General features: G+C 41.4%; 1 protein-coding gene across 4 annotated transcripts in view; it reads right to left on the reverse strand.

Moving 5' to 3' along the window:
• The window catches only part of LOC115114349 (partitioning defective 3 homolog), a 261780-nt gene extending 249206 nt beyond the window's left edge, over positions 1-12574 (reverse strand). For all 4 annotated transcript variants that reach the window (XM_029642505.2, XM_029642503.2, XM_029642504.2 and 1 more), the window contains exon 1: positions 12219-12574. In XM_029642505.2, the coding sequence (XP_029498365.1) occupies positions 12219-12338 (120 nt within the window). In that variant the 5' untranslated portion in view covers positions 12339-12574. The remainder of the gene's footprint in view (positions 1-12218) is intronic.

Raw genomic sequence — 12574 nt, forward strand, 5'->3', positions numbered from 1 at the left:
TAATAGATTTATTATGAAGATGTAGAATATATTACGTGGATTTATTAGACTTTTTTTTAAATGTAGAGAGTCTGCATCAGTGGATAGTAGGCTGAATATAAAAGCCATAAGATGTTAAATGTGTTTATATTAATTAACGGTTAATTTGCTTGAAAATCACCAGTTGACGAAATTGTGTGACCGCCACAGCCCTAGCCTCAGGAGAACTACTGTATGTTAATGTCCATTTTAATAGCACATGCCTAAAGTATGAGCAATGCCTCTCAGGGAAGGCAGAACTAAACTGTGATGCTGGCTATGGCTCATGCCTCACATCAGTACAAATCACCTCTCCATTAGGAGGCCTAGGATACATCCCAAATGGCACCTTCTTCCATTCATAAAATGCACTACGTTTGACCTGGCCCCACAGGGCTTTGGTCAAAAGTAGTGCACTATAAAGGGAATAGGGCTCCATCTGGGCCATTGGGCCACAGACCTGAACAGCTGCTGGTTCACTAATGACAACACAATAGAGGTCGGCCGATTAATTAGGGCAGAAGTCAAGTTTTCATAACAATCGGTAATCTGCATTTTTTTGGACACTGGTTGTTGCCGATTACATTGCACTCCACGAGGAGACTGCGTGGCAGGCTGACTACCTGTTATGCGAGTGCAGCAAGGAGCCATGGTAAGGTGCTAGCTAGCATTAAACTTCTCATAAAAACAATCAATCTTCACATAATCACTAGTTAACTACACATGGTTGATGATATTACTAGTTTATCTAGCTTGTCTTGCGTTGCATATAAGCAATGCGGTGCCTGTTCATTCGTCATTGAATCACAGCCTACTTCGTCAAACAGGTGATTTAACAAGCGCATTTGCAAAAAAAGCACTGTCGTTGCACCAATGTGTAACTAACCATAAACATCAATGTCTTTCTTAATATCAATAGACAAGTATATATTTTTAAACCTGCATATTTAGTTAATATTGCCTGCTAACATTAATTTATTTTAACTAGGGAAATTGTGTCACTTTTCTTGAGTTCTGTGCAAGCAGAGTCAGCAGCAGCAGTTTGGGCCGCCTGGCTCGCTGCGAACTGTGTGAAGACCATTTCTTCCTAACAAAGACCGTCAATAATTTGCCAGAATTTTACATAATTATGACATAACATTGAAGGTTGTGCAATATTTAGACTTATGGATGCCACCCGTTCGATAAAATACGGAACGGTTCCGTATTTCACTGAAAGAATAAATGATAGGTCATTAATATGGTCAAATCCGGAATCTAAGGCTCGTATTTCTGTGTGTTATTATATTATAATTAAGTGTATGATTTGATAGAGCAGTCTGACTGAGTGGTGGTAGGCAGCAGCAGGCTCGTAATCATTCATTCATTCATTCAAACAGCACTTTACTGCTGTTTGCCAGCAGCTCTTCGCAATGCTTCAAGCATTGTGCTGTTTATGACTTCAAGCCTATCAACTCCCGAGATCAGGCTGGCAATACTAAAGTATCTATTAGAATATCCAATAGTCAAAGGTATATGAAGAACAAATGTTATAGAGAGAAATAGTCCTATAATAACTACAACCTAAAACTTCATACCTGGGAATATTGAAGACTCATGTTAAAAGGAACCACCAGCTTTCAAATGTTCTGAGCAAGGAACTTAAACCTTAGCTTCTTTACATGGCACATAATTGCACTTCTACTTTCTTCTCCAACACTGTTTTTGCATTATTTAAACCAAATTGAACATGTTTCATTATTTATTTGAGACTAAATTGATTTTATTGATGTGTTATATTAAGTTAAAATAAGTGTTCATTCAGTATTATTGTAATTGTCATTATTATAAATATATATATAAAAATATATATATAATATATATATAATATATATATACACACACACATATATATAAAGCCAATACCGATTAAATCGGTCAATTTTATTTATTAAAAAAAAGTCATATATGCTTCAGTGGTTATATATATCGTTTTTTTATTATTATCTTCCAATAAATCGGTATCTGTGTTGAAAAAATCATAATCGGTCGACCTCTACAACACACCATGTTCTCCTTCACAGGGACCGAACTAACGTACGTGTGGGCTTTTCATGAACACATCATGTTCTCCTTCACAGGGACCGAACTAACGTACGTGTGGGCTTTTCATGAACACACCATGTTCTCCTTCACAGGGACCGAACTAACGTACGTGTGGGCTTTTCATGAACACATCATGTTCTCCTTCACAGGGACCGAACTAACGTACGTGTGGGCTTTTCATGAACACATCATGTGTTCAAAAAGCTGTAAATTCAAATATATGACCGCTTTTGTCAGTACCTTGCACGCAGCAGGAAACTGGTGAAAATCGTCATGGACGAAAAACCTACTACGCTATTAAAAAACGCCCTGCAATCAAATATTTAATCATATGACTAATTTTTAGAGCAATAAAGTAATGATTTGAAACCCAACTTCCACCTCAATGATGTTTGCTCACTTCCCTTCATGGAGTTAAAAAGGAACCTCTGTCACTGGTATAAGATATATGGTGGAAACTATTCAGAGAATGCTTGCCAAAGTCATGCTTCAGTGGTTGACTCCACAGTGAGCCTGTGGTCAAGGGCTGTGTCCCAAATGGCTCCCTATTCCCTTTTTAGAGCACTACTTTTGACCAGGGCCCAAAGGACTCTGGTCAAAAGCATTGCATGAGATAGGGCATAGAGTGCAGGGCAGAGTCATTGCCACAGGGATCATCACACATAATCACACAAGCTTTTAATCCAGCATTGTGCCCGTTTTTGGAGCTGGAAGCCAGGCCACTGTCTCACACAGCCCTGCTGTGACAGAGATCAAACAGTTCAGCAACAAAATGTGCAACATCCTAGCCTGGGTACCAGTAAATGTGGCATCATGCCACACCTTACCTGTTTGTTTGGCATGACAGGAAGTGGTAAGATAACACCAACAGACTGGTAGCAAGGCTAGCAACATTCTATGGACTCATAACACATTGTGGACTGTGGGATGTCAATAATTACTCTACGGTATTTGGAGGTTGTTAGAACTTGAGGTCGACCGATTAAATCGGAATGGCCGATTAATTAGGGCCGATTTTAAGTTTTCATAACAATTGGAAATCTGAATTTTTGGACACCGATTTTGCAGATTTTAAAAAGAAAATTACACCCTTATTTAATCTTTATTTAACTAGGCAAGTCAGTTAAGAACACATTCTTATTTTCAATGACGGCCTAGGAATGGTGGGTTAACTGCCTCGTTCAGGGGCAGAATGACAGATTGTCACCTTGTCAGCACGGGGGACCCAGTCTTGCAACCTTACAGTTAACTAGTCCAATGCAATAACGACCTGCCTCTTGTTGCACTCCACAAGGAGACTGCCTGTTACGCGAATGCAGTAAGCCAAGGTAAGTTGCTAGCTAGCATTAAACTTAACTTATAAAATCAATCAATCAATCAATCATAATCACTAGTTAACTACACATGGTTCATGATATTACTAGATATTATCTAGCGTGTCCTGCATAATCTGACTGAGCATACAAGTATCTAAGTATCTAACTGAGCGGTAGTAGGCAGAAGCAGGCGCGTAAACATTCATTCAAACAGCCATTTCTTTGCATTTTGCCAGCAGCTCTTCGTTGTGCGTCAAGCATTGTGTTGTTTGACTTCAAGCCTATCAACTCCCGAGATGAGGTTGGTGTAACCGAGGTGAAATGGCTGGCTAGTTAGCACGCTAATAGCGTTTCAAACGTCACTCGCACTGAGACTTGCAGTGGTTGTTTCCCTTGCTCTGCATGGGTAACGCTGCTTCGAGGGTGGCTGTTGTCATTGTGTTCCTGGTTCGAGCCCAGGGAGGAGCGAGGAGAGGGACGGAAGCTATACTGTTACACTGGCAATACTAAAGTTTCTATAAGAACATTGTCACGAACCGGCTCAAAGCCCGTAACAAAGGGAGACAACGTGGAGATAATGAGTAGCAAAATATGTATTTATTACCTAAAGCAACTAAGTATAATAGACAATGGTGTGTGTAATCAGTAATCAGTAGTGTAAGTGAGTGTTTTGCATGCATGAATGTGATAATGCAGGGTGATGAAAGGTGCCAAAGCAAACAAACAAACAAACGGCCACCAAGAACCACAACACAATCTACAGAGGGTGTCTGCATGGAGAGAGTCTCCTCCATGAATGGGGAAGTGGTGTATTTATCCTGGGAGACACCGGGCCCAGGTGTTTCCCATGTAGCTGACGACCCTCCCAACTCCGCCCACCAGCATCCTAATAAGGAAATAACAGAGAGAATACGGCAGACAGAGTGGGAGGGTCGTCACAACATGCAATAGTCAAAGGTTAATGAAATACAAATGCAACTACAACCTAAAACTTCTTACATGGGAATATTGAAGACTCGTGTTAAAAGGAACCACCAGCTTTCATATGTTTTCATGTTCTGAGCAAGGAATTTTAAACGTTAGCTTTTTTAGATGGCACATATTGCACTTTTACTTTCTTCTCCAACACTTTGTTTTTGAATTATTTAAACCAAATTGAAATAAATGTTTCATTATTTATTTGAGGCTAAATTGATTTTATTGATTATATTAAGTGAAAATAAGTGTTCATTCAAGTATTGTTGTAATTGTCATTATTATTTTTTTAAATTCAAATTAAAAACTGGTCGATTAATCGCTATCGGCCTTTTTGGTCCGCCAATAATCGGTATCGGCGTTGAAAAATCATAAAATCGGTCGACCTCTAGTTAGAACATAACAAGAACAAGTCCATAATTGAGCCATTGCCTTGGATAGTCTTGTTTGAACGTTGATTGGAACGGCTGCATAGACTTTGATCATAGGGCGTTATCTAAGTGGTGCAGGACAGTGTGTGATGCACATGACCAGCGCAACAACTCGTTCTTCTCACAATCACATGCCCATCCTGAGGCATTGCAGATCAAATCAAAATTAAATTATATCCTTGGGCAAGCCCGTCAAATGGAACCTATTCCTTTTGGTGGTTGCAATAATTAGGCTGTCAGTCAAACCCAAAACAACTCATCTCAATTCTTATTGCACAATATCGAGTAGGCCTTTAGGTTTGACTAAGCACAGGAGTGAGGAAGATGACATTCATCCTTTCACACCCAGCACGGACGATGAAAAGGAAACGCTGTCAACAAGTGGTCTGAGTGTTTTTCCTGTACCCCAATACTAGGCCTAATGGCATACATGTCACATCAGGATTTGAAACAACACAGTCAAAAACAGTTCCACTCCGTGATGTCAGACTCAATACAGGCTACTCGATCGTTAGTCTTGTCAGAAGCAGTAATATTCCATCTGAACAACGTACGGTTTCTGAGGATTTTGACAAAGAACAGGACAAAAAGAAAAAGCTTCCAAGAAAAGCAATGGCAGTCGGTCAACACCATTTCTTCTGAGGTGAATTAAGGCCTGGGTTGTGTCCGAAATGGAACACTATTCCCTACAGTGGCAAGAGTATGTGAACCCTTTGGAAATACCTGGATTTCTGCATAAATTTGATCTCATCTTCATCTAGGTCACAACAAACACGGTCTGCTTCAGCTAATAACACACGAACAATTATACGTTTTCATGTCTATTGAACACCGTGTAAACATTCACAATGCAGGGTGGGAAAAGTATGTGAACCCTTGGATTTAATAACTGGTTGACCATCCTTTGTTAGCAATAAACAACCAAACGTTTTCTGTAGTTGCGGATCAGACCTGCACAATGGTTAGGAGGAATAGCCAGTAGCGCTGTGGAACATCCAGGTGCACTTTTGCAAACTTCAAACGTGCAGCAATGGGTTTTTTTGGACAGCAGTGGCTTCTTCCGTGGTGTCCTCTCATGAACACCATTCTTGTTTAGTGTTTTACGCATTGTAGACTCACCAACAGAGATGTTAGCATGTTCCAGAGATTTCTGTAAGTCTTTAGCTGACACTCTAGGATTCTTCTTAACCTCATTGAGCAAACTGCGCTGTGCTCTTGCAGTCATCTTTGCAGGACAGCCACTCCTAGGGAGAGTAGCAACAGTGCTGAACTTTCCCCATTTACATACAATTTGTCTTAACGTGGACTGATAAACGTCAAGGCTTTTAGAGATACTTGTGTAATCCTTTCTAGCTTTATTCAAGTCAACAATTCTTAATCTCAGGTTTTCTGAGATCTCTTTTGTTCGAGGCATGGTTCACATCAGGCAATGCTTCTTGTGAATAGCAAACTCAAATTTTGTGAGCGTTTTTTTATATGGCAATGCAGCTCTAACCAACATCTCCAATCTCGTCTCATTGATTGGACTCCAGGTTAACTGACTCCAATTAGCTTTTGGAGAAGTCATTATCCTAGGGGTTCACATACTTTTCCCATCCTACACTGTGAATGTTTAAATTATATATTCAATATAGACAATAAAAATACAATAATGTGTTATTAGTTTAAGCACACCATGTCTATTGTTGTGACTTAGAAGATCAGATAAAAATTTGATGACCAATTTACGCAGAAATTTTTTCTTGCCACTCTATATAAAAACACACTTCTTTTGATGGGCCCAATATAGGTAAAAGTGTGCAATTTGGGGCATATCCATTGAGTTATGAGGTGAATTAAGGCCTGGTGTTTCTCTCTCTGCCGGAAGCATTCCACTATAAACGGCAGGGAAGTTACCAGAGAGGGTCCTATATGGCAGACCAGTGCCGGAACACCCAAACTAAGCTAAATCCAGACCACTATTAAGCATGTGTTCAAAATGGCACCCTATTCCTTTTATACTGGACTACTTTTGAGTGCACTATGTAGGGAATATGGTGCCAACCTGTGTCAAGTTGGCATTAATACTGACCTTAGTACATCCATGACCAAAGAGTTTTGTGACACGGTCACTTGACATCACACTGCTCTCGAACCCAACTAAAATTGCCAGTGTCGGGAGCAACCGCAGCAGAAATAGCTATATACTAAACGACTAAAAGTGGGTTTATTTTCTGCTGTGGGTGAGAAGTTCACAGGGAGCTCTGGGTTTTTAGATCAAAGCACAATGCACACATAATGAGTCTTTGATTTTGGGCCTCATTTCCACCCTTGAAGCCCAATTCACTCTCAGCTTGAGAACAGTCAGTATTTCCCCACTTTTCGCTCCCTGCAATCAGGTCGGCTGCTCAGTTAGACTTCTACGCATGTTACGATTATTGTCTGTTTCTTACCATTGCGTTGATTGTCAGTTTGGTAAGACCAACCGAATTTCGATGTGAGGGCAAAGGAAAACTTTAACCAATGTGTAAACTACACTGACAACACACTCTGCAAAGTAATTCATATGCAGGATTATATTGATATAGAAAAGGCTAAGTGCAGGCTGAGTCCCCCAGATATGCCACACCAGTCTGCCTCCCAGTCACAGCCTCGGGATAAGATTAGGCCAATTTTTCTCCAGGACTCCACAGTCAGACCTCACTGAATAATTGAAAAGACATGCACTGCACCATGTCATCTGGGTTATTAACATGAAAACAAATGAGACTGCTTCTCCACACAACGCTGTGCCATGCAGGATTTATTGATGGAATTCTCATGGTCCTGTAGATCTAATACCAATGTAATCAAGTGCAATATGGAGAAATTGCTGTGCCATTTCCTGGTTGCAGTAACTTGAATAGTTCGCCTAATTTCAGTTTGTGTGACAAAACAAGCAGTCATTGTGTAGAGAATCTATGTACCATCTAAACCGCTGTGAAATATATTTTCCATAACCAAAAATATTGTATATTCAGCTGTTTGAAGCTGGTGTAGAAAACTGAAAGTCAAAGATGCAAAAACTCAACTTAACGGGAAGCATAGAAATAGCGCACATGGAACAGATCTACTGCTTCTTAGACTTGCTTTCAATGACAAATCTATAACTCACATGTCTATGTGAATTTGGTCAGGTCGCCCAAAAAGTTACATATTGTAGCTTTACATTAGTTAACAATGCTCTTAAACACTAAATATATATAAATGTCTTAAGCTTTGCAAAATGGTCTGCACACAGCAGCCATATTCAAAAACAAAGTTTCTGCTCGTCTCCTCCTGTCTTAGTGGGAAAATGAACATTCTGTGGAAGTGAATCAAATAGCCTGCTACTGTATCAACAAATTGACATTCCCAAAACTGGGCAATCAAATGTAACCTGTTATCCTGCTCTCAGCTGTCCAGGCATGCCAGTACAACCATCATATGGTAAGAAATTGCACAATGTAATAGTCAACAGTACCATTTATCCCTCCATCCTCCAGGGCTTTTTGCACTCAAGATGCATGAGGCTCAACTAAGCTTCTTCCACTTCCAGTTCAACCACTTGAGACAAAATGAAAACAAACCAAGGCGAGAACCATTGGTCAAGAAGGTGACCATGAACCTGGGAGAACCTTGCAGAAGGACAACTATCTCTGCAGGCCTTTATGGTAGTGGCCAGACAGAAGCCACTCCTCAGTAAAAGGCACGTCTCACAAAGACATGGCTGTTGGAACCAAAAATCAAACATCTGGACTCATCAGAACAAAAAGGAAACATTTCCACTGGCCTAATGTCTATTGCACATGTTTCTTGGCCCAAGCAAGTCTTCTTATTGGTGTCCTTTAGTGGTTTCTTTGCAGCAATATGACCATGAAGGCCTGATTCACACAGTCTCCTCTGAACAGTTGATGTTGAGATGTGTCTGTAGGGTTGCAAAGGGTCGGAAACTTTCCGGTAAATTTCCCGGAAGTTTTCCATGGGAAGTTAACCCTGGGATTTTAGGGGGATTTTGCCTAAATTCACTTTAAAAAAGTTAGCTGAAGACAGTGAGCCTTTTTTGTGGGAGACACATGGCAATTCTAGGTCATGTAGCATATTTTGGTTAAACTATCCCCAATTCAATGTAATTGCAACCCTCTGCACGCTCAGTGCATTCTTCCATCACATGTACAGCTGATTCTCAAGATCTTGCACAGGAATGAGATGCTATTGAGCCCAAACTACTACACTGTCTGAGCCAAGGACCACATGCGTTCTGGTAAGTTTTGATTAAAATACTGGGTGGGGTGAATCTATTTTATATGACATACATGATTTTTTTTGTGAACTAGTAAATAGTATCCTACAGCAAAGTGTGCTTAAAAAAATGTCTAACCTGTTAGCAATTTCTGCTAGTTAGTTCTTGCTACCATGTGGGTTTCAACTTGCTTGAACCTGCTAACTGAGTGTTAATTCACCTGTTTTAATACATGTATCTTAAAAAGGAGTTGTTTAATCTAACTGCTCGACTATTTATCTGTACGTGGAATTGTATTTGTTTTTTTTACAATATTCTTCTTCTAATCTTTACAGGAAAAAAAACTCTGTGTGGAGACATTTCACTGCAGCTAATGTAGAAGGAAAAGCGGTGTACATTTGCAAATACTGTGCCAAATCATATGTGAAGAATGCAACAAAGATGCAGAATCATCTGCCAAGTATATACATTTCCCTCAGCGCTCACAACAACCAACCTCTGACAATCTACCTCACCAAGCAAAGTGGGAAGAATAAGAGCACCACATTGAAGCTGCCCAGCAACACCTGTTGGGATGGTGTAGTCATCATGTTTCACAGTCTCCTAGAGGGGAAGGAGTCTCTCCAAGAAAAGGCCATATCAGTCTGTCGATATGGACAGAACCATTAAAGAGGATTGTCCTGGATGATGTATTTTGGGAGAGAGTGGTAAGCAGCCTGAAAACCTATAGCAGTAGCCATTGCACGGATTGAGGGAGACAATGCCATCCTGTCTGATGTTCAGACTCCGCTTGCAGATGTAAGAGAAGAAATCCATACTGCCCTGCCCACTTCACTGTTGCTCCAAGCAGAGGTAACTGCAGTTCTGAAATGCATCAAAAAGCATGAAGACTTCTGCCTGAAGCCCATACACGCCACAGCGTACATGTTGGACCCCAAGTATGTTGGCAAGAGCATCTTGTCTGGTGCAGAGATCAACGAGGCCTGTGGTGTCATCACTACCGTGTCTCGCCACCTTGGCCTGGATGAGGGCAAGGTTCTTGGCAGTCTGGCAAAGTACACTTTCAAGCAAGGGCTTTGGGATGGAGATGCAATATGGCAGTCGTGCCAACATATCTCATCAGCCACCTGGTGGAAGGGACTTTGTGGATCTGAGGCAAATACAAGGGTTGAAAAATTGGTGGCCACCTGGGAAAATTTTGGGATTTTTGAGCCTGACAACAAGCTATCCTCAACAACGTTGGAAAGTGACTGAAGATCACTTTGTGACTGTCTCAGAGCACTACGGACAATTCCTTTGCCCACATGGCTTGGTTTTTGCTCTGACATGCACTGTCGACTGTGGAACCTTATATAGAACCTTGGCGTGATCCTGGACAACACCCTGTCGTTCTCAAATAACATCAAGGCGGTGGCCCGTTCCTGTAGGTTCATGCTCTACAACATCCGCAGAGTACGACCCTGCCTCACACAGGAAGCGGCGCAGGTCCTAATCCAGGCACTTGTCATCTCCCGTCTGGATTACTGCAACTCGCTGTTGGCTGGGCTCCCTGCCTGTGCCATTAAACCCCTACAACTCATCCAGAACGCCGCAGCCCGTCTGGTGTTCAACCTTCCCAAGTTCTCTCACGTCACCCCGCTCCTCCGCTCTCTCCACTGGCTTCCAGTTGAAGCTCGCATCCGCTACAAGACCATGGTGCTTGCCTACGGAGCTGTGAGGGGAACGGCACCTCAGTACCTCCAGGCTCTGATCAGGCCCTACACCCAAACAAGGGCACTGCGTTCATCCACCTCTGGCCTGCTCGCCTCCCTACCACTGAGGAAGTACAGTTCCCGCTCAGCCCAGTCAAAACTGTTCGCTGCTCTGGCCCCCAATGGTGGAACAAACTCCCTCACGACGCCAGGACAGCGGAGTCAATCACCACCTTCCGGAGACACCTGAAACCCCACCTCTTTAAGGAATACCTAGGATAGGATAAAGTAATCCTTCTCCCCCCCTTAAAAGACCTAGATGCACTATTGTAAAGTGGCTGTTCCACTGGATGTCATAAGGTGAAAGCACCAATTTGTAAGTCGCTCTGGATAAGAGCGTCTGCTAAATGACTTAAATGTAAATGTAAATATAGACGTAACAAAATGTAGGGAAAGTGAAGCAGTCTGAATAGTTTACGAATGCATTGTAGATGATTTACACCAACAGTACATACTCATCATCATGTACACACAAAGAGAAGCCCAGCTCATGAGCTCCATCATCTGCAGACTTAAATTTAGAATGGAAAATTAATGTGTTTATGCAACAAATGTTACTGCATTGAATCGTATCGAACCGCATGGATTCATTCCCTAATCAAACCGAATCGTTTCAAACTAAAAAGTATCAGAGTCCATGTATCTAGGCACGTATCGAATCGTCTTGAAAAGGAAAGATGAACATCCCTAATAGATATACTATTTGTTAAAGCTTTCTTCTTTGACTGATAGTTAGCCTAGCAAGCTACAGCTTCTTAGCCATCTTAACATAATAGGATAATTAGCAAGAGGAACAAAGAGAAACGGGTGCAGGTGAAAATGTAGGCTATCCAATAGGCATGAAATCGATACGAAACGTTATGCTTTTTATCTAGTATCCCATTTCAAAAGCTAGAATGCGATCATGCAGTATGCTGGTGCTAACTAGCTAGCTAGTTAGCAAACAGTCAGCTAGCTAACAACTCTCAGGGAATCAAATCTCGGATTGTTAGCTAACTAGTTAGCTAGCTAGCATCCTTATCCTCTACTTATAGACCACCTCATTAGGTTTGTATTTTATATCCCTGTTAGATCGGTAGTTAACGCTACATTTTAGTAGTCATCTACTATCTTTCCATGCACTATGGTAGGGAAAGGGTGAAGTCCAAAAGGAAGTTTTTCGTGGGGTTTGCAGAGGGCTCGACCAGTTATGACGATGCATCATTCAACATCAACAACTCAGCCGAATTTATAGCAAAATCATTGTTTTAGTTCCGAATCTTTGATGTACATTTCCCTTTCATCGCTGTAACAAATCTGCGACATGTTCGTTCGACACTCGCTCCAGGCATTTTGCACCATTGTTTCCAATCCGCTATGAACACTTGAAACAAACGCGTGATCCAAAGTAACAGCGACGTACCTTTGCAATGGCTTTTTTGTATCTCATGACGGCTTGCTGGATGAGAGTATGGACTTTGATATTTCCATCTCCGCACGGTACCACCACCCTAGTCCTTCCAAAACACACCGTCACTTTCATAGTTTAATATCCGATATATTTTGCCCAGAATCGGAGGTAAACCGACGATAAATTCTCTCTTTGAACGTCAGCCGAAACATGAAGTTTCTGTGGTTTTATCCTTAAAGAGATGAGACCGAACGATCTTTCACCGTATCTCCAGGGACGACATTGTTCGCTTGTATTTCTGACCACCTGTTTAGTCTTTCTCCCTCTATTTCGACGTTCCCAGACGAGACTAGAGCAGGGAGCAAGAG

This window comes from Oncorhynchus nerka, linkage group LG9b, assembly GCF_034236695.1.
Source record: "Oncorhynchus nerka isolate Pitt River linkage group LG9b, Oner_Uvic_2.0, whole genome shotgun sequence".
NCBI lineage: Eukaryota > Metazoa > Chordata > Actinopteri > Salmoniformes > Salmonidae > Oncorhynchus > Oncorhynchus nerka.